At 32.3% G+C, this 27,839-nt stretch overlaps 1 protein-coding gene across 2 annotated transcripts in view; it reads left to right on the top strand.

Moving 5' to 3' along the window:
* Positions 1–27,839, top strand: part of PIAS1 (protein inhibitor of activated STAT 1) — a 106,659-nt gene that overhangs the window by 20,124 nt on the left and 58,696 nt on the right. The window contains exons 1-2 of one of the 2 annotated variants that reach the window (XM_006920224.3): positions 7,166–7,223; positions 7,443–7,887. In XM_006920224.3, the coding sequence (XP_006920286.1) occupies positions 7,446–7,887 (442 nt within the window). In that variant the 5' untranslated portion in view covers positions 7,166–7,223; positions 7,443–7,445. Of the gene's footprint in view, positions 1–7,165; positions 7,224–7,442; positions 7,888–27,839 lie in introns of those variants that run through there. The other variant, XM_006920223.3, reaches the window with a different exon arrangement.

Genomic DNA, 27,839 nt, shown 5'->3' with positions numbered 1-27,839 from the left:
AGTACTCTTTTATAATTTGATAAACTTAAAATTTCTTAAAGCTCTGCTTATTATTCTTTAATTCAAGATTTCATTTGAGAACTGAGTGGGTTTTCTTGTCTATAGGACACTTTTTTCCTCCATACAATGGGAATAATTATGATCTATCTCCAGAGTTCATGTGAGGAGATTTAAATAAGATAATCCTGTTTACTGTAATTTGTATGTAATTTGCAGAGTGTAAACTTTTAACATATATTAAGTTTATCACTATTTTTACTCTATCAACCCAAGTAAACGACACTTAAAATTTTGATTGAAAGCATTGATAATGTAGAAAAATTATACTGGCTATTTGGATTGTTTGTATTTCTTCAACTAAAAAAGAGTAGAAGAACAAGAAGAAAGATTTCATTTAATAGTTATATCATTATAGAATTTAAACATTTTAAGGAACTGTTGAGAACTTCTATTTAATCTCTTCATTGTTCGAAGTGAGACAACAGACTCCGAAAGATTGTGATTTAGTAAATTAGTGGCTGTCAGTACTGGAATCCAAATTTTATGTATACTAATATCATATTATGTACATTACGTAGAACATAGTAGGTGTTCAGTATCTTTCGAGAACTGAATTATAATTATATGTGTCTGTCTCTGAAGACTAGCACATCTCTGTTTGTTCATTGTTCATATATTCTATCTTTCTGCATACTCATTTAGGACCCATGTGTTGGTCCAAAAAGCATTTATCAAACATCTGTTTGCAGAACAGCTTTTTACTTAAAAGTCATATTTTTCTACCTCTGCACAAGAAGTTTGGCGATGTGTTACATTTTTAAACTCTAAATTTTAAAATTAAGTTAAACTGTTTTTTTATTAGAAAAATTTTATCCAAATTTTAAAATCTTCTTAGTTGGGTTAGTGTTCAAATAATCATTTAGAAGGAGCCTTTTGAAGGATATATCCATATGTTTCATCAGATGTGATTGTACGTAAATGGAGATAATGTTTAAATTATCAAAAATTGAAGCCATGGTACACCATTTCCACAGTGTTAAGTTTATTTATACTTTGTGTGAAGGAGAATGGGATCTCCATATTTTGTCATGTGGGAGCTGAATGCATCCAGTAGGATGGAATAGACCAGGAAAGGAGGAAGATGATCAGTTAGAGGAGTAGGAACTACAGGTCATTTTTCAGTCATCTTATATTAAGAAAAAATAAGAGAAATTGGGTGGAACAAGATTATGGAGAAGTACATAGCCAGCCTGATTTGCTGCTTTAGTAGAAACTGTATAACTAGGTTTTCTGGTTGAACTGGGCATTGTTGACAAATTGCTAATCTAACAGCTGCTTATTAACTATTTAAATTAGAGGGGATTAGAAATAATCCAGAAGTCAGTTTCATTGAATGAAGAATCTGACTCTGAAAATAATGAATAAAAGACTTTAGTTTACTGTATGTAGTACAGGCTGTGCTGTATGCAATTATAGAATTTTTGATGATGTTTTTGCTTTTGTGGATAGAAAGAAAAAGTATAAATAAAACATTATGACATTGTTAAATGCCTATTTTGTCTATCTTTAGAATTCATTTCGGTTTACAATTGGTCATAAATTGATATACCAGATAAAGATTCAGAGTATAGAGTCTGCTTGATGACTAATCCTTTAAACCACAGCAGTGGGATATGCGAATGAGAGTAATTATGTTGTTTAACAGGAAGTATCTAATTCTTATTCACAATTTAGATACGACCTTTAATGATGTAAGGTCATAGCTAATGAGACAGTAAAACCTGTACTTTCTATTTAATCGCAAAAGACACTCTGTCTACTACTATACTTGTTGATATTACTTGAATATTGACTTGTATTTATCTCAGAATAAGGTTTCTGCTTATGTAGTTGGAATAGTGTTCTTGTGTATGTGTGTGTGTGTATGTGTTTGTAAAATTTTACATATCTAAAAAGGAGCTTAAGCGAAGCATCTTCTTATTGAATTGTGAGCACCTTCCCCTTCTTTCTCCCCATTCCCTTACTTTGTCTTGAGAACACTGGAAGCCAGCCTTATACTGCCAAAGAAGGAGATTGGAAGATTCCTCTATCAAAAGTGATTAGACAAAGGGAACAAAAAGGAATCCTCGAAACAGGATTATTCTAGAATGAAGTACCCTGGTCTGCTCTGTGAGATCTTCTGATCATCTTTTTAATGTCCTACTCTAAGATACAAATGTACAACTGAAGATTCTCTCATATTTGAGGAAAATGTCAAGCATAAAAGGCAGAGACCAAAGCAAATAGCAAAAAAGAACCCAGGGATACAGAGACAGTGCAGGGAGCAGAAGAAAACAACAGCATCAAACACCGAATTTATTTATATCCCCAGAGAGAAAAGAAGATACTGCATTCACGGAAAATAAAAACAAGACATAGAGGAAAGAGATAAGAAATAGAAATATGCAACAAACAGAGAAGAGTTCATGGAAATTAAAAATTTTAAAAAAGAGTTAGAAGATAAAGTTGAAGAGATGTCCCAGAAAACAGCTAAAAGACAGATATAAAATGCAAGAGGAAAAAGAAAATAGAGTAAAGGAAAATTGGAGAGGCAATCTAAGAAGGCCAATATCTAAATATAGGTGGTTCTCGACTTAGGATGATTTAGCTTAGATTTTTTTTTTTGACTTCATGATGATGCCAAAGGCATATACACATTGATCTTTTCCCAGGCTAGCGATATGTGGTTAAGATACTTTATCATGATCCTGGGTGGTAGCAGTGAGCTACAGCTCCCAGTCAGACCCGAGGTCATGCGGGTAAACAATCAATACTCTTCAGTGTACTGTGTTGTCAGCCTTTTTTAGATAGTGTGTTCTGAGCATGTTTAAGGTAAGATAGGTGTAGCTATGATGTCCAGTAAGTTCGATGTATTAAATGCATTTTCGACTTATAATATTTTCAATTTATGATGGGTTTATCAGGAAGATAAGGAACATCTGTAATAGGCATAGCAGAAAGAGGATAGAAGAATGTCTAAGGAAGATTATTGTAAGAAAATGTCCCAGAATTGAAGGACGTGCATCTCTAAATCTAAATGACCCAGCAAACAATTGAAAAACAAAAACAAAAAGATTAACCCAACCCAAAGACATACTGTACAATTTCCGAGCACATAAAGAGAAGCTTCTGTAAGCTTCTCTGAGAGGGATATACAGGTGACCATGAAGGACTGGGGACCAGAATGGTGCCAGCCTTCTTAACAGCAACACTAGAAGCCAGAAGACAATGAGGAAAGGCCTTCAGAATTCAGATAGAACATGTTATTCTGTCAAGAATTATAAACTGAGTCAATTTCAGTTAAGTACGGGTAAGTGAAGATATTTTTAAACAATGTAGGGCATAAAAAAAATGTACCTCCCATGACCCATTTTCAGGAAGGTACTGGTGGAAATACCCTACTAAAAAGAGAAAATCAATGAAGAGGAAGAAGTGAGATCAAGGAAAAAAGGGATTATTATGGAAGAGAGACAAGGGAATTCCCAGGATAAATTAAAGGGAAGTTCTATGACCATAGTTGTGTACCAGGTCTAGAGAGCAAGCAGTCCAAGTTGGAACCTGATGGAGGGGTACAGGAGGAATATTTTTAAGAAAGAAATTTACTTGATGTATTTGAATATGTTAAGAGGAAAGACATTTTTAGCAAGAATTTGTAGATGAATTAGAAAACTAAGCAAATGCAAAAATGGTGCAGTTATTAACTATAAGGAAAGTAAGGTTAATACAAATAAGGAAGAGTAATGATGATATACTTCTGTCTCAGCTGTGAATATTTACAGCACCAACAACTAATTCAGCCAAAATTTATGAGGGGAAAATGGGGATAAAAGAGATGTAACAGAGCTGAACCGTTATCTTTTATAATAGGAAGTCACTTTATTCCTGTTACACTCTTACCATAGAAAAAAATTAAAAATAGCTATGTAGACCTACTATATAGAAGAATATAGTGAAAAATGCCAGAATAAATAGCGAAAAAGACTTGAAAGTGCTTGTCTCAGGGGTGTGAAAATGTGGGTGGGGCAAGGGACATCTGTTTTTCTTGTAAAACTATTTGACTTTTTAAACTGCATGTCTGTCTGGTTTTTAAAATTAATTTTAAAAAGATGCCTCTCACAAAATGCTTTTTCCACAGAACATATACACCTCTCAGGCATTCTTAATTCCCTGGGATTCTGAGAACGACATCATGTGGGGATGTAGAGTCAGCAGAATGCTGTCAGAGTAGGTAATGATTTCTAGTGGTAGCAGTGGTTGATGTTATCCTTAGTTATAAATATTCATTTCGTTGTAGTCCTAACAAATGAACATTTTAAACACATGACAGATTAAAATATATTACATTTCAACATCTCAGATATGTTTAGTTTTCCTATATGTTGTCAATATACAACTCTACATTGTATATTGACTGCTCCATGATTCTCTGAAGCTTTTCATTTGAGGGATGCTTCAGATGTTTGTGTTTTCTGCCCCACTCTTATTTAGCTTTTAAAAATACTGCATGTTTTTATTACAGTCCTTAAGAGTATGCTACAACTGCTTCAATAATAGCAATAGGTAGCACCTCATCTTTTAATATACCTGATTATAAGGTGCAGTGGTTAATTGGAATCTAGATGCATTCTTTTCTTAACCACCAGTTTTTTAAAAGCCAAAATGTTGAAGCTTGAAATGGAGATTGAATGTTAAATAAATTAATCTCGTGAAAGGTTTTTCTGTTTCCTGGTTAAAAGGCATGTGGTTTGTATCATTGTGTAAAAGCACAACATTTGGAGTAGAACTAGTTGTGCAACGTTCAACAAATTTCTTAACTTTCCTGGGCCTCAGCTTTCCTATTTGTAAAATGAGCACAGTACCTACCTCAAAATTGTGATTAATTGTGTATCTCATAAAACAAAAACAAAAACTGTACCTATGTCATTACCCTTTTTTTGACCATCAAGCAAGAGATTTTATTTTATGTGAATTGTCAGCATGTTCTTCCATAAAAATAGAGTAATAATACATTTCTGCTGCATTTAAATCCTCACATACCCATAGAATAAGGACAAAGCTATCACCAATGAAGAGTTTATGGTAATCACTGAATTTCAGTTTTTGTTTGTATTTGACTTAGGAGAATGGAGATAAATTGAAATGGAAGACATTCTTCTCTTTCTAAAATTTATAGATTTCTCTGTGAAATGAAGTACATTTGACCAATGCCAACTCAAATTTATTTTTAACCTATAATCTTTGAAATATAAGTCTATTTCTCTAAAAGCAGAAGCTTATTTCTTAATATATTGTTTTTCTGTTGAAGTTCTTGTTCCATTTAAAATAAGTAATAAAAATCTTTATTTTGCACTCTGAGGACATTTGGATAGTAGGGAGGAATATCTTGCTGACATAGTAATTAGTGATCTCTGATAACATTATTTTTAAAAAAAACTTACAAGATTTTGGGGTAGACTTTGTTTTGAAATCTACCCCAAATCTATTATATCTTTGCATGCCTCCTAGAGAAGAACCTAACAGTTTGAGAGTTAATTAGCATTTATGTTATAGTCATATGTATAACTTATCTCTGTTGATTTCACTCCCACCCTTTTTTCTGGTATGACTTTCTTATCTGTTGAGTCTGTCTGTCTCTCTCCCACTCCCTCCCTTCAGGCATTTGAGGAGTTTCTGGCTGTTGTCAGGCCCTAGTGTTAGATGCTGAGGGTAATTTAGCCTTGTGCCCTAGAGCCAGGGGTTCCCCACCCACTGGCAGGAATAGGGCCACACAGCAGGAGGTAAGAGGCTAGTAAGCAAAGCTTTATCTGTGTTTGCAGCTGCTCCCCAGAACTAGCATTACCACCTCAGTTCCACCTCAGACCATCAGGCATTAGATTCTCATAGAAGCACTGGTCCCTGGTGTCAAAAAGGTTGGGGACCGCTGCCCTAGAGGACCTCAATCTGGTAATGGAATAACTTGTATAAACAGAAAGTTATAATACAGCAAGATAAGTGCTAAAATAAAGATAGGAAAAATGGTCAGCAAAAGTAGTGAAGGAGAGAGTCATTTGTTTTGCTAGGCCTAAAGGGCAAAAGTTGGACTTTGAGGAAACAAAGCATTTTCCGGGCCAGAGAAGAAGGGCTCATATTTCTTTGATTAGACAGCTATACTGCATTTAAAGCTCTTTATACATTTTTTTCTCACTATTTCCACCCCCTTTATTGTTTTGCAGTCTGCAAAGAACTTCTAGAGGATTGGCTGGGAGAGGGTGTCATCTCAGGAAGTCGTAGGGAATTAGGGAAGGCAATTTCATTTTTATGGTATTTGGTATGAAGTGAGGGGATAAAACAGTTGGGGAAATAACAAATGGTAAGCTTACGTGTGTCTGCTATCCAAACATTTCCCTGTCAGTGGTGGTAAAGTCAGGAATCTGCTGTTAATAGATCTATGCTCTTGGGTAAGCCATTTCTTTTCTATGGATTCCATTTTCCTCCACTTTAAAAAAAGAGGCTTGATATAGATGGACATTTCCTGTTGATAGTCTCTTAGTAGTTGGGAGGAAAAGGAGAAACTGAAGAAATAAGTTTGGGAACACAGAGTTAAACAAAGTTAAATAGATTTTTTTACTACAGCCTTACATACTATGGCATGTGGATTGAATTCCTGGACTTTACCTGGCCTTGCCAGTGCAGTGAGTCAGTATGTTTCTAGCTCTGTCTTTTTCCTAATGGTTTAGTGGAATGAGCATGGGCTTTAGAATTATACATATGTGGGTTTGAATCCTCACTGCTACTTAGTAGCTCTGTGGACTTGGGTAAGTTATTGAAACCTTCTTAACTAGTTTCTTCATAGTAAAAAAAGAAAGACAATACCTTATGGAGTTGTAAAGATTTAGTGACAACCCATGTGAAAATATCACATGTATTTTGCATATAATGGGTCCAAAAAGGTATAGTTTAAATCCTACAAATTCCAGAGTTAGTATGGAATGCAATACTTCATATTTATATCCTGCATACACTGGTGTTTGAGGTGGGCTGTTTACGTGTTTCATATATTCTTATATAATTTACCCCCAAGAAAATGAATGTTCTTGAGGGCTCATTATTATCTTTTGCCATCCACATAGCACTCAGCATTCTCCTGGAGACTCAAGTAAGTGCTTGATAAATACCCGACAATTTCATCAAAACAATGGAATGAGGTGAGATGTGGTTATCTTACATCTTTCATAATCCTGGGCAGAAGTCAGTGAATTTATTAATATTAATTTTTTTTAGTTAAATGCTTAAACTTTAAGTTTGAAATAACTAGAAAAGACTGTAAATAGTCTTTTAAGCAAACAATAAGGAAAAAGTGTTATTTACAATTGTAAATTATATTATTGGAATACTAATGTTTTACATTTTGTTTTGTCTCTAAGCAAATGGTTATGAGCCTTAGAGTTTCTGAACTACAAGTATTGTTGGGCTACGCCGGGAGAAACAAGCACGGACGCAAACACGAACTTCTCACAAAAGCCCTGCATTTGCTAAAGGCTGGCTGCAGTCCTGCTGTACAAATGAAAATTAAAGAACTCTATAGGCGGAGGTTCCCCCAGAAAATCATGACGCCCGCGGACTTATCCATCCCCAACGTACATTCAGGTCCTATGCCAGCAACTTTGTCTCCATCTACCATTCCACAACTCACTTATGATGGTCACCCTGCATCATCGCCGTTACTCCCTGTTTCTCTTCTGGGACCTAAACATGAACTGGAACTCCCACATCTTACATCAGCTCTTCACCCAGTCCATCCGGATATAAAACTTCAAAAATTACCATTTTATGATTTACTGGATGAACTGATAAAACCCACCAGTCTAGGTAAGAATTTTCTATAATGGTTATTTGGTTAATTTGGGGGGATACATTTTCATTTTAGAGTTTTAATTTGATCCAGTTTATTATTTATAAGGAAATTTACATTTGGTAATAGCATCCAGATGATAATGTTTCAATTTTAGACAGAATCAAATATATTAAAAGCTATCTTTTAGACAAAGAAAAAGGTATAGTCAACTTTCCAGTGACGGTTGCTTACACAGCAAATATTAAAAAGTTTCTAAGAAGACAAACTTTTATACTTTAATATTTTAGATTGCTGATTAATGTTTTACAATAACCCTTACAAATTAAAAAATTAAAACCTAGTAATTATTACCAGCTTCTGAATTCATTTCTTAATTTCCAGGTGTTGATGACATCTAAAACAAATGACAAACTAGTTTTGGTTATGTAAATGAGTCAGTGGTTTTAATTATTATAAAGGAGATTTGAGCTTTGATGTGTAGTATTGCAATTTCATCCCACTTTTTAAAGTGGAAATGCGTGCTTTTTAGGTGCACACATGATCATGATTATATAATATGAATATTTGAAATTTCATTTACTTTGTTTTCCCATCATTTGGATTAATGTCTAGCATGTTAATAGAATTTAATGTTTTAATCAACTTGTAATTTTAATTGCCATAATGCAACCTTACTTTAATTAATTAAAAATAAAACTGACCCTATTGTGATCTCTGATGCCTTTGGTATAATTTATTTAAAATATCAGAATGCCAGATGCTGGTTTGTTGTTATAAATCAATGGTTGGCAAACTGTGGCCAGCAAGGCAAATCTAGCCTGTAGCCTGTTTTTTTGTGAATTTCAGCTCAGTTTTAAAAACATACATGTATACATAAAATATTCCTAAAGGGTTGTAAAAGAAAACAAAAACAAGATTATGCAAAGGAGCCCACATATGTCTGCAAAACCTAAAATATTTACTGTCTGGCCCTTACAGAAAAACTTTGCCAACTCCTGTTACAAATAAGTAGATATTTCGGTTTGGGAGATTGTTGAGTATTGAATTTTGAGAACATTTACTAAAATCATTTGAACTGGGAAATGTTTGTTATTAATTATATTTTGCAGAATTTACATGAATAAATTAAAATTTAGGAGTCATTTTCAAACAACATGAATATTATATCACATTATTTTATTTTTAAAGTAGCCATAACAAGATAACACTTGTTGAGAACCCACTTATGCTTATGAAACTTACACATGCTATTCTAAAAAATGTCCCTTCCTCATTAGCAGTTTAGTGCTTATGCATGTTTGTGGTGACTTTATAGAACACAAGTAGTAAAAATCAACTACACATTTAAAGTATAATTTGATTTGAATACCAGTTTTCATGAATCAATTCATTGTGATATACACACAACATGAATGGGTGGTATAGAATTGCCGGGTGGTTTGTAAATTTCTAATTTCTTATTGTTATCATAGAATTAAAATAAAGCAAACATTTTGGTTATGCATAAAAAGGTCTTACCAAAAAGTAAATATTTGGCATAAGAGAATGCTCAGTGAATCTGAAAAAGATTTATTGAAAAAAGATTCTGAGTAATGTGCAGAGTTTAGGATGAATTTTAAGCTTCTTCTATTTTATAAAAAAAAAAAAAGAATCTATAAGATTTTTTAATGTTATTAAAAGGTTATCTCTGTACTTCATTAATTGAAGTGACTACTTCATCACTTTAGAATTTAGTTTTCTAAAGGATTATTTTTTCCAGTAGATTATTTATTTTAAATCTAGTAAAACAATATTTTCTAAAAAAAATTAAATGACTTCTAGCATTCTCTGTTTCTAAAACATACATTTAAAATCATTACAAGCTCTTAAGAGTTTAATTTTGACCTATAGCTAGCTATTTCATTACAGTTATCACTTGAGTCCAGAATGTGACAGGTAAATTTAATTTTTCATTTCCCCCCCTTCCTTTTTAGCCTTAAACACTAGATTTAAACAGATTTCGAGATATTCTGATGTAAGCTGAATGTTTTAATGCATGGTTCATGTTTCTAAAAAATTTAATTGTTTTGTTATCTCCCATTTTATTAGATAATTCTTATCCATTCTTATAATCAATTTATTATTATTTCTTTAACAGTAAGTAATTGTAAGGTCTATTCATTTTGGAACCACATATTAAAGAGAATTTTTTTCATTGTCCATAGTTAACTAGGAAAATTGGGAGATGAAATAAAGGTGGTCGTAAAGAAAAATGCTTCATTTATTGTGTACTTTTGCCTGTCGATATTAAAATCCTGTTTGTTCTGTGAGGCCCATTTCAAATGCTTTTTAAAACCTTCTGCATTAATCTTTCTAAGATTCCCCCACTTACATATGTCTATTCCTTCTTCCATCCAGAGTTCATTTCACTTTCTTGCATGCTATTATAACATTTTTTAAATTAATTTCTTAAAATGGTAAGGGCTCTGCTGTATTCATCTGTATATTCCATAGCTAGCTATGAACCTATTACATGGTAGTTGTTCAGTAAATATATATTATTTCTCCAATTCATTTAAATACAGTAGGTCGTCTTTTACTTTAATTCAGTGAATTTTAACCATTTTACCATCCAAACACAACTGAGGCATACCACGTACCATAAACAGTGGCTTATGATAGAGATAGGAAATAGAATAGGGAAAAAAGGGGTAATATCCTTCCCTTTATTTTTCCCATCCCCACTCTGATTTCTACAGTTAATTGATAACTTGAGTATTTAATATACTCTATTAAAATTTTTTTCATAATTCAGAGATATCACATCTTTAATGTAGAATCCATTGACACTACTCACTTTAGAGATAAGTTTTAAAAATATTCTTATTGTGTTCTAGTCAATCATTGTGTTTGTGTGTTTATTTCTGCCTTAATGAAGAGGAAAGCCTCAAATACTAACTGATATAACCCAGCAGAATTAGCCACATGTATTATGGATCCATAAAATAAAGGGGCACAGAAAAATTTTAATATTCATGATGTATTGAGCACCATACCATATGTTAGGGTGTACTTTGAAATATCTTATTTGCATAGCATGCCACTATTGGTGTTAAGGAGCTATGAAATTTATAAAATTATGAAAGTCAAAAGGACAAATGATTTTGGATTAAAATATTTTGTTATGCCCATTCAGAGGCAAGATAGTTCCCCTCAGTCCTTTAATATTCTGTTTAGAATAATAAAATTGCTTATAATATTGTTGTTTATATTTACTATTTAAGTTGGCCTAGGTTAGAGCACAATGTTTAAGTTGGCCTATGTTAGAGCATAATGGGAAAAACAAAATATTTTCATAGTGACTGAAGCAATAATTCTTTAGGATGAAGTATTTGATTTGATTCAGAATTGAATAAACAAATCCATTAATACTCAGTTTTATATTTGCTACAATTTAGTTATTTTATCTTGATTCAGATAAATTTTCAAAGAAATACATTTTTTAACATAGTACTTTTAAATGTTGGTAATAGTTTTAATAATTTCAAAGGCTAACATGTAGAGAACAGACAACTTTGCATTCATTTGGAGTAGTCATGTGAAAGTTTGGTGAATCATCTCAAGGTTTGTTTTTTATCAAATTTAAACCAAATTATATCTTCCTTTTCAGGTTTTTAAAAATCTTAGGCAGTACATCTGAATTAAGTTCACATCATGTATCCATGGATTAGTTTTCTCATAGATTGGTATGAGAAATAATAATTGTTGACATTGAGTGTTATTTCTAATATTCTAAATACAGTGTTCTTCTAGTTGATTGCTGAAGGATACAATATCCTCTCTTATCCCAATTGGAACCAATAGTTAATTGATAAAAGTGATGAATGATAAAAAGGATACGTGATAAACATCTTTAATGTAAAACATGTTAATGTATATTTACTTGCCAATCTTTTGATGCAGGTGAAGGCCTTTTCTTTGAGACTGCTGATTTCTCAATTTTAGATTCTTTAAAGCAGAGAGAGTTAAAGACCTTTGTGAGCACTTTGAGTCCAGAATCTGTTACTCACTTAATTCCATTGTATTTTTTAAAGCAACTTGCTTTTATTGGGTCTTTGCAGAGCATTCAACTTAGTTTTCATAAAAACAGCAATTCTTTCTTTTTGTGCTTATAGTTCATTGATCTTGTAACATTTAAGTTTGATAATTACAAGTGGAACTGTTTTAAACAGGTTTGAGAATAAACACCTCTGGTTCTTGGTAAGCACTCAAGTGCTGTGAGCAAAAATGCACAAAACTTGTAGTGAGTAGTCTACTGGCACAAGCAGTCAATTTGCTATAGCATCAGTCAGGATGTTTTGTAGAGGCAGTGGAGAACATTAGTTAATCAGCTTAAGAGGGTTTCTCTTGATTTTCTTTTGCACCGTTCTTAACTCTCCAAAGACAATGAAATTAGAAGTTTATTTGTTCTCTTGCCTGAGAATAAGTTAAGTGGTTTCTTCTCTGGAGGAACAACGTGATCATACTTTTTATGGTTTTTGTTTTTTTTTTTTTTTTTTTTAAAGAAACCTACTTTTAGTTCTCTGTCACCTCTTTGGGTAGGTTATAAAGGGGGAAGGATTGGGAGAATTAGAGAAGTAAGCAAATTAAATAGTTTTATATTTGTAGTCTTTTAAAACTCATTACAGCTTAATCCTTTTCTCATTGAAGACATTGACAGTAAATAACAAGGATAAAATGAAACAGTTCATAGGCATCTTCTCTTCAATTTTTTTACTAAAAATTATCACAAAAATTAGAAATTATCTGTGAAGATGATCTCCTCTTCTTTTCCTCCTAATTCTAAATGTGTACTAATATTTTTTGGAAAATGTTTGGGTGCTACAGACTAAAGAATCTGAAACACTGAGACATATTTTAATCACATGGATGCCATTTTTCAATTTGCGAGTAAAGTCACTTGTTTTATCTTTTTTTTTAAGTCTTAGTAGGTGGCTTCTATTTAAGTTTAATGTTTGTCAAACAGTTTTTTTTCCATAAAACACAATGAATATCTGTTGTCTGGGTTACGTTTAGTATTTGGATTCCCAAGCTCTGTTACAAGTTCTAACTTGATGTGAGACAATATACCAATACTTCCTAGGGAATACTAACCAACTACTTAGTTGTACTGGGTTTATAGTCTCAGTATTTTAGAAAGCTAGGTTGGTTGCTTTCTCTATTAAAGTAGAATATATCTATGTAGAAAATTAAAATTATTTTAGGCTTGGGAGATGTATAAAAATTTATAGGAGGGCTTTCAGTTTATATATATAAATAAAACTTGGGTTTTGCCTTAGCAAAAAATAAGTGTGGTTGCTTTAGCACTCCTAAATAGTTAAATTGATCCATCTTTCGGGCAGTGCAGGTGAGGCTTCTGCTACATCTTAATAACATTGGTTACCAGTGTTTTCTGCCAAGAGCTCCTCTGGCATTGGATTATATTTCACAGTTTCCTTTTCTCATTTTTTATAATTTAATTTGCCTTCCTCCACATGCTTAATAGCCAGTGCTTGGAGATCAGGTGATGCAAATTCAAGGACACGAGCTCTGATAAATATTAGAAAGGGCATTCAAAGGTTTTATGATTCACTCTGCTCTGCTTTTAGAAAATTTGCCTTCTAACAATTCAACACAAACTATGCTTTTCTGGACTTGAATTTTGGAAAGTCAAAAGCACTAATATTTTCCATAGGTGGGTTTCTTTCCTAGAAACCTTTTTTTTTCCTAATTTGGCAGCACTGGTTTCTGACTTTTAAAATAAAAACTAAGGTTTACCTTCTAAATCTACACTCCTTTGTAGATAACATTCTTTTTATCTGGTAAATTTAATAATTTTACTACTGTTTACATTTAGTGGCTTAGCAGCCCAAAGGAATCTAGTGTGTTTTTAATAAATGGGTGCCTGTATTCTTGTTATCTTGGGAACTAAGAATGATAGACTTTTGGTTGGAAAGGAATCTTAACAATCAGAATCAGAGGAACTGAGCTGGGCTGTTGAAGACAGGACATTGTGGACATCATTCATTCATAGGGTTTTCTGGAGTCTGAGCAGACCCAGTGGCATATAACACACACATAACAGTAAATGCCAAATAGAAAAATATTTGAATCAAATATAAGCCTAAGAAAAGAACTCACAAATCAATATGGAGGGAGGGTACTAAGACTCTATTAGGCAAAATGTCTGAATAGGTAAGTTATTAAAGGGGAAATGAAACTGGGAAACATGAAAAGATAGTTAACACTAGTTCTTAAAAATAATTTAAAATAACGAGGTTTTAAATCTTGTCTATAGTATTAGATTTAAATAATATATATTTCTATTCAGTATCGATGACATTAAAATGTATGTTTACTGCTGGTGCTAATATAAATTATAATACAGCTCTTTGGGAATACAGTTTGGCAATGTGTCGCAAGAGCTTAGAAAAACCTTTTGATTTATTCCACCTTTGGGGAACCCAAAACCTTAGAACATTCATTGCAACATTATTTCTAGTATAAAAATTAGAAATAACTTAAATATCCAATAATAGAATAATAACCTGTGAAAAATGTACTATGTGGAATATTTTAAGGCTTATTTAAAAATGATTATCATGAAGTCTTTAATTCATGAGTTGGGGAAAATATGGAATACACAACAAAAAGTTATCGTGCATCTACTCTGACAGGCAGTAAACTAGGAGCTTTATATCTGTTATTTAACCCTTCAAACAACTTTGGAAGCTTTAGACCAATAGCCTAAATTTTATGAAAGAGAGGTAGCTCAGACCTGAAGAAGGTAATTCATAAAACTTAAGTAAAGGGTTCAGGATTTGAACCCAAGTAATTTTGCTTCCAAAACCAATACTCTTCCTATTATATAGCATATAAAAAGATTTTAAAATTGTTTAAAGTAATTTAGCAAATTTATAACATCTTTTCCTCTCATTTGTATTTAGAAAAATCTTGATTTTTTTTCCGATAGAATTCATTGGATTTACAAACGGTGGGATCACTTTGTTGAAATTTACTTTATAGAAAATTACTGAAGGTCTTTTTATTTCATACATACATTGAAAGAGAGTTTGAGATTTTAATTTTACATGATAATCTTTACCAGTACATACTGTAAATGAAACTGAGTTTTATTTCAACAGATCAGTTTGGACCTATATGAAATTCTGACTTGTTAGTCTCTGAATTTTTTTAAAAAGTGTATTATGTTAAAATTATAGACCTTTTGTAACTCAATACCTAAATATTTTAAAGAAAAACTCAATTTTTTTTTTCAATCTAAGTTTCTGCTAAGATTCATTCTGTTGACATGACATCTGTATGTAGTTAATGTCAAAATCTCCCTGGTGATTCTCTAATATTTAGGGGGAGCAAAACATTTTTTGCCTTAAAATAATTTATTTTCTAAGATATAGAGAGACCTTAAAAATAAGATGAAGATTGTAAGTATCCTCAAAAAAAAAGTGAAAAAATTAAGTAAAATTTTAAGTTCTAAAATTACTTAAAAGAGAAATATAAAATGGATTTACAGAGGGTTCATTATTTTGTTTATTTTCTTCCTTCATTTATTCCTTTTTTGCTGATTTTTATCCTTTCTATATGGATCAAGCCACTATAAAACATTCCAAAAGGACAAAAATCTTAATGAAGCATGTTATTTTTATGTAAATAACCAATGGTCTCAGAGGTAGAATTTCCTCCATCCCTTCCGTCTATGAGATTTGTGACTTTTAAACAACATAAATATAAAAATAACTTATTTTTTATTTTTAAGAAGTTTATTCATTCAACTAATATTAAGTGCTTTTTGTGCCAAGCACCTTTCTAATTGCTGGGAAAGAATAAGACATTCAAGGAGTTCTAGTGGAGTCAAACATAACACGAGTTAGTCTTAAAAAATACAAGGTAAAAAAAAAAGAAAGAAAACACAAGGTAGAATAAACTAAAAAGGTATAACCTAGGGATAAAAACGAAAGAGATTATATTTACCAGGGAGCATGAATTTAACATTTTTGTCTTGTGGAGTGTCAAATCAGAATTACTGAGAGTGCTTATTAAAAATAGAGATTTTCCACACTCTACATTTTCTGAATTGAATTTAACATCATAGGATATTATATACACCTTCTCACATAGATCACTTCATTTCTTTGAACTCCTACAGAATGTATCATAGTATAATCATAAATTTTCTCCTTTCCATGAACATATAGGTTGTTTCCATTTTTTTGCTACTATACCAGTGAGCATCCTTATATATAACAATATATATTTTTGTAGTTATGTGAGTATTTCTTTAAATCCAGAGTAGTTTTGCTAGGTCAGAGGACATGCATACTCCTAATTTGCTATTAGATTGCATCCTCCCCCAATACCAACAAAGTTTACACTTCTACCAGTATTTTTATGAGAGTACTCATTACCCACAGTTCTAGCAATTATTTAAAAATTTTATAAACTGATAAAATGAAAATGTCTTGTTTTAATTTACATACCTTTGCTTATGGCTGAAGTTGAACACTGTTATTATTAACCATTTATAGTCTGTGAATTGCTTGTTCCTATTCCTTGCTCATTTTCCTAGTCTGTATTTTTCTTCTTATTGGTTTATACTTTGTATATAATGTATACTAGCCAGCCTTCTATTATATATTGTAAATATTTTATCTTGGCCTGTCACTTTTCTTGTTATGTAATTTATAATATCTTTCATTACATGGACGTTGAAAACAATGAAGCTGTTACTACTTTTATGGTGTTTGGGTTTTTAAAACAACAGCTTCATTGAGATCTAATTCACATACTTTAAAATTTACCTTATTAAAGTGTACAATTTAGTGATTTTTAGTATATTCATGGAGTCATGTGTACATCACCACTAGTCAAAAAATTTTCATCACCCCAAAACGAAACACTGTACTGATTAGCAGTCACTCCCATTTCTCCCTCCTCCCAGCCCCTGAAAACTACTAATCATCTTTCTGTCTCTATGGATTTGCCTCTTCTGATATTATAGAAATGGAATCATATAATATATGGCCTTTTTAAACTGGCTTCTTTCACTTAGTATATAATGTTTTCAGGGTTCATCCATGTTATAGCAAACATCAGTGCTTCATTTTTGTGGGGGAGGTGAATATATATTTGTAATGGATTGTGTCTAATTTCCTTTTATGGAGTCATTGTGGTAAAAAAAAAAATTACCTTCTTAATCATTTTTAAGTGTACAGTTCAGTAGTGTTAAGTATATTCACATTCTTGTGCGAGGACCTGTAGAACTTTTTTATCTTGCAGAACTGAAACTTTATCCATTAAATCACTCTCCATTTTCCCCTCTTCCCCAGCCCCTGGTAACACCTTACACTTTCTGTTTCTAAGAATTTAACTATTTTAGGTATGTCATATAAATGGAATCATACAATATTCTTTTTGTGACTGGCTATTTCATTTAACACAGTGCCCTCAAGCATTATTGTAGCATTTCCTTCCTTTCTAAGGCTGATTGATATTCCATTATATGTATATACCACATTTGGTTAACCATTCATCTGTAGATTGACATTGAGGTTGCTTCTTTTTCTCAGCTATTATGATATCCTGCTTTCAGTTTTTTAGGATATATATCCAAAAGTGAGAGTGCTATGTCATGTCAAATCTATTTTTAATTTTTTGAGGAACCACCATACTGTTTGCAAAGCACCTGCACCATTTTAAATTCCCACTAACAATGACAGGAGTTCCAGCTTTTCTGCATCCCCATCACCACTAATTTTCTGGGTTTTTGTTGTTGTTTGTTTTTGTTTGTTTTATAGTGGCCATCCTAAAGGGTCTGAAGTATGGTTTCTCATTGTGGTATTTGACTTGCATTTCTGTAATGATTCATGATGTTGAGTATTTTTTATGTGCTTGTGGGCCATTTGTATATCTTTGGAGAAATGTATCTTCAAGTCCTTTGCCTATTTTTTTGTTACTTGGGTTTTTTTTTTTTAATATTGTTGAATTATAGGAATCCTTTATTCTGAATATTAACCCCTGATTAGATACCCAATTTCCAGTTATTTTCTGTCATTACATAGGTTTCTGTTTCACTCTGTTGAATGTTTCCTTTGATGCACAGAATTTTTTTTAAGTTTGGTGTTGTCTCAAGTGTCTAGTTTTGCTTTTGTTTCCTGTGCTTTTGGTGTCATATCTAAGAAATCATCGCCAAATCCAGTATCATGAAGCATCATCTACTTATATGTTTTCTTCTAGAAGTTTTGTAGTTTCAGGTCTTTAATCCATTTTGAGTTTTTGTTTATGCTGTAAGAGGAGACTCCAACTTCACTATTTTGTATGTGGATATCCAGTTTTTCCAGAGCTGTTTGTTCAAGAGACTGTTCTTTCCTCATTGCGTGGTCTTGGCACACTTGTCAAAGATTATTTGACCTTTTATGCGAGGGTTTATTTGGGGCTCTTTTTTGTTTTATTGATCTATATATCTGTCGTTATGCCAGTACCACCAGACTGTTTCGATTACTATAGCTTTTGTTACGTTACGTGTTTTGACATTAGGAAACATGAGTCCTCTGACTTCTTTTTTTTTTAAGTTGTCTTGGCTCCCCCAAGTCCCTTGAGATTCCATTTGAATTTTGAGATGATTTTGAAACTCATACTGGGATTTTATTAGAGATTACATTGATTGAATCTGTAGATCACGTTGGTTAGTATGGACATTTTAACAATATTATTAAGCCTTCCCATCTATATTTCCATTTATTTGTATAAATTTCTTTCAGCAATGCTTTGTAATTTTCAGCATACAAGGTTAAGTATTTCTAAGTATTTCATCCTTTTTGATGCTATAAAAATGAGATTGTTCATTTCCTTTTCAGATTGGTCATTGTTAGTATATAGAAATTCAACTTTCCTGGATTCTAATAGTTTTTTTGTGGAATCTCTAGGATTTTCTACGTATAAGTCATGTTGGCTGTGAACACATAATTTTACTGCCTTTCAAATTAGGATGCCTTTTATTGCTTTTTCTGGCTATAACTAATTATTCTGGCTATGCCTTCTAGTATGATATTGAATAGAAAGTTGCCTTTTTCCTGATCTTAGGGGAAAAGTTTTCAGTATTTTACCGTTGAGTGTGATATTAGTTGAGTTTTTCATGTATGGCCTTTATTATGTTGAGATAATTTTCTTCTAGTCTAGTTTATTGAGTGTTTTTATCATGAAAGGGTTGTTGAATTTGTCAAATGCTCTTTCTGCATTAATGAGAATGATTATATGTTTTTTTCCACTTTTATTCTGTTAATGTATGTGTTTAATTATCAGTGGTATATTACACTGATAATTTTCATATTTTGAACCATCCTTGCATTTCACAAATAAACCCTACTTGGTCATGGTGTATAATCCTTTTTATATGCTGTTGAATTTGAAGAGCGGACATTGTTATCTTGCTCTTTAGAGGGAAAGCATCTAGTCTCTTTGCCATTGAGTATGATGCTAGCTGGAGATTTTTTTCATAGATGCCCATTTTGTTGAATTTTTTTTTTTAATCACAAAAGTGTTTTGGAATTTAATTAAATGCTTTTCCTCTATTGAGATAATGCTGTGGTTTTTGTTTTTTATTCTATTAATATGGTCTGTTACATCGATTGCTTTTCGTATAGTAAACAGGCTTTTGGATTTTGTCTTTGTTTTGATGACCTAATTTCCAAGATGAGTAAATTAGAAATCCCCTACGTTTTCCATTTCTGACATTTGTGGTTTTCTAAAAATCAATTTTGGATTTTATTTTTATTTGTATGAGAGTAAGGCTTTTATTTCTCCAAAACATTTTTTGAATGAATATTTTTCTGGACCTTACTTTATTCTGCTGATCGGTTTATATAATTCTCTACTAACATAGAATTATTGTATTTAATTTTTTGATTGTCTTAAAATTTTTGAATAGGCAATATATTTCATTTGATAAAAAAATCAAAATACCAAAGGGTTTATCATGGAAAGGAAGTCCCTCTCCTACTTTTAGTTCAGCCACAGGTGTTACTTTCAGTTCTTTTCTTGTCTTTCCAGAGAGTTCTCTGCATATACAGACATACTTGTCTCATTCTTTTTTAGCATCTACTTAGTATGCGATCGATTGGACTATGCTTTATTAAATATTCTTCTCTTGATTGACATTTAGGTATTTTCCTCCTATTAAAAACAGATAATGTTCTGTGATATATATCACTATACACATGTCTAAATATAATATTTTTATAAGATAAATTCCTAGAAGTAGAATGTGCATTTAAATTTTTTTTTTAAATTAAGTTTATTGGGGTAACATTGGTTAATACAATTATATAATTTTTAGGTGTACATTATAATTTGATATCTGTATATTCTATTGTGTGTTTACCGCCCCAAATCCAGTTTCTTTCAGCTACCATATATTTGATCCCCTTTACCCACTTCACCTTCCCCCTATCCCCCTATATTTGACTCCCTTTACCCTGTCTACCTCCCTCCTCTTCCCCCACCCCTTACCCTCTGGTAACCACTAGTCTGTAGTTTATGTCCATGAGTTTCTTTTTGTTGTCCTGTTCATTTGTTGCTTTTAGGTTTATATCCCACATATAAGTGATAACATGTGATTTTCAACTTTTCTATCTGGCTTATTTCGCTTTAGCATGATTATCTCGAGGTCCATCCATGTTGTCGCAAATGGCAGTATTTCATCTCTTCTTATGGCTGAGTAATATTCCATTGTATATATATATATATATACCACAGCTTCTTTATCCAGTCAGCTATCGTAGGACACTTTGGTTGCTGCCATGTCCTGGCCTCTGTGAATAATGCTGCCATGATCATCGGTGTGCACATTTAAATTTTTAATAGATGTTGCCAAATTTCTCTCTGGAGAAGATTTGTGTTAATTTATAATCCTACTTGCTATGCTGAGAGTGTTTTATTTCCTATGCCTTCAGCAATTGTGTGTTGAACTTTTTGATCATTTCAAATTAATAGATGAATATTTGTAACTCATAGTTTTAACTTGTATTTCTCTTAAGTGTGAGGGTGAAGTTTTGTTTTTTATGTTTGAGATGATTGTATTTCTTTTTTTTGAACAGTTCATGAATTGTGCCCATTTAAAAATTGGATTATTGGACTTTTTTTCTCTTTGACTTGTGGAATTAAGGAATTTAGCACTTTGTGATGTAAGTCACAACTATTTTTTCCAATGTGATATCTTTTGACTTTATTTGTGATTGGTGTTGGAATTTACCATCCATTCATTTTTATTGCTAAGTAGTATTTCATAGTATGGCTATATCACAGTTTCTCTGCCTTTTCACCTATTGAAGAGCATTTTGGCTGTTTCCAGTTTTTGTCTATCACAAATTATGTTATAAGCATTCACGTACAGGTTTTTGTATGGAAATAAGTTTCCTTTTTTCTAGATGCATACCCAGGACTGAGGTTGTTGAGTCATATGTATAAATGTATGTGTAGTTTTTTGAGAAAATACCAAGCTGTTTTCCAAAGTATCTGTATCATTTTACATTTCCACTCTCAATGTCTGAGAGATCCAGGTTTTCTGCATTCTTGCCAACATATTTGTTATTGTAACTTTTTTTTTAGGTGTTTAAATAGGTATATAGGGACATCTCATTGTGTTCTTAATTTGCATTTCTCTGATAGCTAATGATGTTGAATATCTTTCCACGTACTTATTTGCCATTTCTATATCCTTCTTGGTGAAATGCTTGTGCACATCTTTCATATTTTTAAATTACATTGTTTTTATACTGTTGAATATTGAGAATTGCTTTATACATTGTAGATGCTAGTCCTTTGTCAGATATGTTGTTTGGAAATATTTTCTTCCAGTCTGTGTAGCTTGTTTCTTTTTTAAAACATTTTATTTTGAAATAATTATAGATTTATAGGACGTCACAAAGAAGTGAACAGGAAGGATTGTCCTGTGTACTCTTCACCTAGCGTCCCCATTGTCAGCATCTATCCTAACTACAGTGCAATATCTAAACCAGGAAATTGACATTGATATAATTCACAGAACTTATCTAAATTTTACCAGTTATTTAATGCACTCATCTGTGTCTGGGTAGGTGGGGGGGAGTTTTATGCAATTTCGTCACATGTGTAGCTTCTTGTAGCTACCACCACAATCAAAATATTTAATTTTAATAACACCGTAAGACTACTTGCTACCCTTTCATAGCCTCTTTCACCCACTTCTATTGCTAGCTCATGACAACCACTAATCAGTTCTCTAGCTCTAAATTATGTTATTTCACCAATGTCATATAAAAGGAAACGTGCCTTATATGTCCTTTGAAGATCGGCTTTTTTCACTAGCATAATTTCTTTGAGGTTTGTCCAAATCGTTGTTTATATCAGTAATTTTTTTGGGGGGTGGTAAGTATATTCCATCATACTACCATTCGTTTAACCATTTTGCCCAGTGAAGAATATTTAGTTAGTTTTCAGTGTTTGGCTATTATGAGTAAAGTTGTTACGACCATTTATTTATTTCCACAAGTTTCTGTGTGGAAATAAATTTTAATTTCTTTGGAATAAATGCCCAAGAGTTCAATTGCTGGGCCATATAGTAAGTTCCTTTTTATTTTTAAAAGGAACTGTGAAATCATTTTCCACAATGATTTTACCATTTTACATCCCTACTGGCCACGTGTAAGTGATCCAGTTTCTCTGCATCCTTGGCTAGCATTTGATATTATCACCAGTTTTTATTTTAGCCATCTCATAGCTTTGTAGTAATATCTCATTGTTTTAATGGCTAATGAAGTTGAACATTTTTTTATTTGCTTATTTACCATCTGAAAATCCTCTTCAGTGATATTTCTCCTTTTTGTCCGTTTTCTAATCAGAGTGTTTGTTATTTTGGCTATTGAGTTTTCAGAGTTCTTTATATATTTTAGGTCCTAATCCTTTGTTAAGTTTTTTGCAGATATTTTCTCCTACTTTGTAGTTGTTTTTTTTTTAATCCTCTTAATAAGAGTCTTGTGCAAAGCAAAATTAAAACTTTTTTTATAAACTGTTTTGTTGTCAAGTCTAAGATCTCCTTGCCTAACCTTATAACTATAAGATTTTTCTCCAGTGCTTTTTTCTAAAGATTTATATTTTTATGATTTACATTTAAATTTATGGCCCATTCGTTGTTATTTTTATATAAGGTGAGGTCTATTTTATATAAGATGAGGTTCATTTATGGATGTCTGATTGCTCCAGTACCACTTGTTGCAAAAGGCTATGTTTTCTCCATTGAATTGCTTTTGCACCTTTGTCAAAAATCAGTTGTCCATACTTTTGTGGGTCTATTTCTGGGTCCTTCGTTCTATTCCATTGATCTATGTGTCCCACTTAATTACATGATCTCGATATATAAGAAGTCATAAAATTGAGTAATTTCTATAACTGTATTCTTTTGTTTGAAAGGTGTTTTAATTTTAGCTATTCTAGTTCCTTTGCCTTTACATACAGATTGTAGAATTATCTTGTTTATCTTTACAAAAAAATCTGAGATTTTGGTAGGAATTGCATTAAACCTGCATTTCAATTTAGGGATAATTAATAATTTGTCTATATTGAGTCTTCCAGTATATGAACATGATATGTCTCTGCATTTATTTAGATCTTTTATTTTGTTCATCAGCATTTTGTAGTCTTCAGTATACAAGTATTGCACTTATTTGTTAGAGCTATATACCTAAGCATTTTACTTTTTTGAGTGATTATAGATGGTATTTTATTTTAAATTTTGATTTTAATGTTTGTTGCTGTTATGTAGATGTACAGTTGATTTTTTTGTTATTGATTTTGTATTTTGCGACCTTGCTAAACTCACTTTTTGGTTCTAGGAAGTTCGTTGTAAATTTTGGGGATTTTCGACATTGGCTAAAATGTCATCTGCAAATAAGAACAATTTTATTACTTCCCCCATCTATATAATGCCTTTACTTACCTTGCCTTATTGCAGTAGTTGGGCTTCCAGTATAGTATTGAATAATAGCAGTAAGAATGAACATCCTTTCTTTGTTTTCAGTCTTACCAGGAATTCTTCAAGGTAAACTGATTATTTTCTGTTTCCACACCTTTTCCCTTGAAACCAACCTTGTTTTGTAGTTTTTTATTTTTAAGCTTCCTTTTCGTTAGCATTTTCCTGGTAGAAACTTTGTTCTTTGTTTTTTTCAAACTTTTGTGGCTTTTTTTAAGGGTGTCCTTTGTGTTTTAAATAATAGCTTTATTGATTATACATCACTGGTTTTAGTATATTCACAGAGTTGTGCAACTATCACCAGTATCAATTTTAGAACATTTCATCAGCCCAGAAAGAGACCCTGTATCAGTAACTCCCCATTTCTACCTTCTGCAACCCTTGGAGCTACTAGTGTAGTTTCTACCTCTGGGTTTGCTTATTCTGGATTTTATGTAAGTGATATCAAATAACATGTGGCCTTTTGTGACTGGCTTCTATCACTTAACATGTTTTCAAGGTTCATCCACGTTGTAGCATGTATCAGTACTTCTTTCCTTTTTATGGTGAAATTATATTCTACTGCATAAATATTACCACATTTTATTTATCCATTCATCAGTTGATGGATATTTGGGTTGTTTCTACTTTTTGGCTTCTATGAATAATGCTGTGAAGTTTGTGTACAAGTTTTTGCATGGACACATGTTTTCGTTTATATTGGGTGTATACTTAGGAGTGGAATTGCTAGGTCCTATGGTAACTCTATGTTTAACGTTTAAGGAATGGCCAGACTGTTTTCCAAAGCAGCCACACCATTTTACATTATCACCGGTAATGTATGAGGGTTCCTGTTTTTCCATATCCTTGCCAATACTTGATATTGTGTGTCTTTTTGATTATAGCCAACCTAGTGGTTGTGAACTGTTACCTCATTGTAGTACGTTTCTCTCTTATAGTCATGTAGCTTGCTTTTAAAATACTCAATCTAAAAATGTGACATACTCTCATTTTTATATTATCACTGTTATATTTGGTCTTTGTTCGGCCATCTTTTTCTTTTGCCATTTATTTTTCTTTCCTGACCTCAGTGAGATAAATTGTCCTTTCTTTGTTTCCTTTTCATTTTCTAGTGATTTGGAAATTCTGCCTTCTATTTCTATTATATAAGTAGCTACTATTTAAAATTTACCAAACACTTTTAAACCTAAGTTTTCCTCTCAACATCAATAATTTTTCAGTGTAATCAATGTGTCTTGCTTCTCTTTTCCTCTTAATTAATTTATTCATTTATTTTATCAGGAATGTATTGATGGCTAGTTTCTCAAAATTTATTTTAACAAGTAATGTTTTCATCAGAGTCATTGACAGAGGAACCATTTTCCCTCATTGTATGGTGAACATCAAAATCTAAATAAATTAATAATTATGATTATGAAAGAATTGCTGTCGGATGGAGAAATATCCATTCATCTTTGTGCTTTACTTCTGATTATTTTGAGAGGACTTTATTTTGAATTCTGGTGCATAGAATCTAAAAGCTAAGAAGTTGTCATTTGATTCAAGGTAAGTGGTGTAGGCATAAGAAAGTTTGATGAATACGTTAAGAATTGAGTTAAAGCTAAACCAAGAGAGTGACACTATAACAATATTTAAAACGTCACACAGTTTAAAAAAATGATAATTACCAGTCTAATTCAGTTCTTCAACTGAGTGTCATTGCAAAGTATACTTCTTTTTCTGTATAGTGAACTACACTTTAGATATTCAATTAAAGTCGATATTTTCTAGTTGATTTTTGTATACTCTACTTTGTGTTTTCATGCATTTGCATATGTGAATATGTATGTATAAGACACAGAGTGCATTCATTTGCACCCAGAGTTGGAGAGAGGAAGAGAAAAAAATGAGAATGTATATATTAAAGATATTCAACTATTAGTATTCCCCTTTCTCCTTCATCAAGGCTAAAAATGATGATTAAACACCTGTCTGTGTTCACGAAGAAAGTAACCTTTGCCTCTAGACTTTCTAGATTCTCTGAATGGAGGGTTTTGTGGTACAGGAAGGTAAACTTTAAGAGCAGAAAGAAAATATTCTCTCACCCTGTATGCAGAACTGGACTATGCCAGATTTCATTGGGAAGTTGTCTTTGGCATCTTCCTATTTGTCTTTCTTCATTTTCTCCCACCTACTGCTGTCCCTACTACTTTGGCATCTAGTGTCTTTAGCTCCTCACTGGCATTTTCCCCTGGCCCTGCAGGTTAACCATTAACTGCCATTAACCCCCACAAAACTCCTCCATTTTCCTTCTAATACTATCTGTCAAATAGAAGAAAACAATCTGATCTATAGAGTGAAGGGAGTTGGTTCTGAAACTCAACATATTAGCCTGACTGCTGAAATTCCCTGAAATTTTAAATCACAGTATTGTACTATATTTAAATAGATGTACAGCACGTAAGCTTTCCTCCAGCATCGGGTCAGACTGCTGGTTTTTTTTGTCTGAACCCAGATGAGATTGGCTTATGTTTAGGGCATGTCGTGTGAAAAAAATAAAATATTCCTAGATCTTTAAAAGACTAGTATTGTACTCAGCATGGCGAGATGCTCTTGTTAGGAGAGATACAGAGAAACAGAATGACTGAGAGAACCACATTCTTCTTACCTGGGGACTGTGGTCAGCCAGAATGTCTGTTATTATTTATGGTTATTTGGTACTATAGGGGAAAGAGGGTTTTGAGCAGTGAGCTAAATCTAAGAAACCCACTTCTGCTTGAGCATTCTTCTGGTTCAGCTCCATTAAATTAATTTCAATATTTATAACATTTCTACTTTTGAAACTATAAGTTCTCTAATTAGGGATGGGAATCCAGGATAGTAGTAGCTATTTGTACATGTTTGCTTATTTGCAACTTAGGTGTTTGTCAAAGATTATTCAGTAACTTACAGCTATTTACCTTCTGATCACTGTTCATAGTAAGTATGCTTGGGTATGGGCTCACTTGCCACCACCTTCACCTCTTGAGTCCTTTTAATCCTTATCAGAAGGAAATTCCATTTCTTCCTGAGGGAAAGTAAACATACTAGCTTGTAAGGTCGAATTCTCTTAACCAGTATATTTCAGAAATATAAGTCAGTATTTACTTGAATGCCTGGAATGTTTAGTTCATCTGTTGTAAATATAAAAAGTCAGTTATGGGTAAATGTTATTAAATGCCTAATATTTACATTAGATAATTATAGTCTTTGGGGCCTTTTCTGAGTTCACAATTTTAAGCTGATACTCAGATTTTAATATTTTACTCTTATACTTCATTTAAGAGAGTGTAAAATGGATTTGAAAATGGCTATTAAATAATACTAAGTGCAATTATACAACTAATAGTAATGTATGATGAAAGATAAAATGGCCAACATTTATAAACAGGAAAAAAAGTTGAAGATAAATACTTTATCTATACTTAGCAAGAGGAAAGACACATTTAAGGAAAAACTAAGTGCAGTCATTTCATTTCAGTCTATACTATACCAGGTAGACAGCGAAATATTTAAAATAATTTCCCTTTCTAGTCTAGAGTTGTAGTGTAGCCAGAAACTTCAAGCTACTTTTATACAAGAACTCTTGTACAAAAAAAACTACTAGAAAATCAACTGTGAGGAACTGTTAGAACTAATTGAGGGTTCAGCATGAGAGCTAATTAAAAGTTAATGTGAAAAATAATCAGTATTCTTTTTATTGCAAATGATAGAAAATTCACCTAAAACTGGCATAAACACAAAAGGTAATCCATTAGTTTATATAAGCAAATAATGAAAGGCTTGATGCTGATCACAAGTAAACATTACTAAGATCCTTTTCTTGAACGCCACCCTCACCCCACTTCCCCTGCCAGCTTCTACCCCATTGCTTTGCTCCATGTTGTGGCAAAATTCCATGAGCTGCAA

The sequence above is a fragment of the Pteropus alecto genome, unplaced genomic scaffold (genome assembly GCF_000325575.1).
Source record: "Pteropus alecto unplaced genomic scaffold, ASM32557v1 scaffold86, whole genome shotgun sequence".
Classification (NCBI taxonomy): domain Eukaryota; kingdom Metazoa; phylum Chordata; class Mammalia; order Chiroptera; family Pteropodidae; genus Pteropus; species Pteropus alecto.
This window is presented reverse-complemented; position numbering and strand designations above follow the sequence as displayed.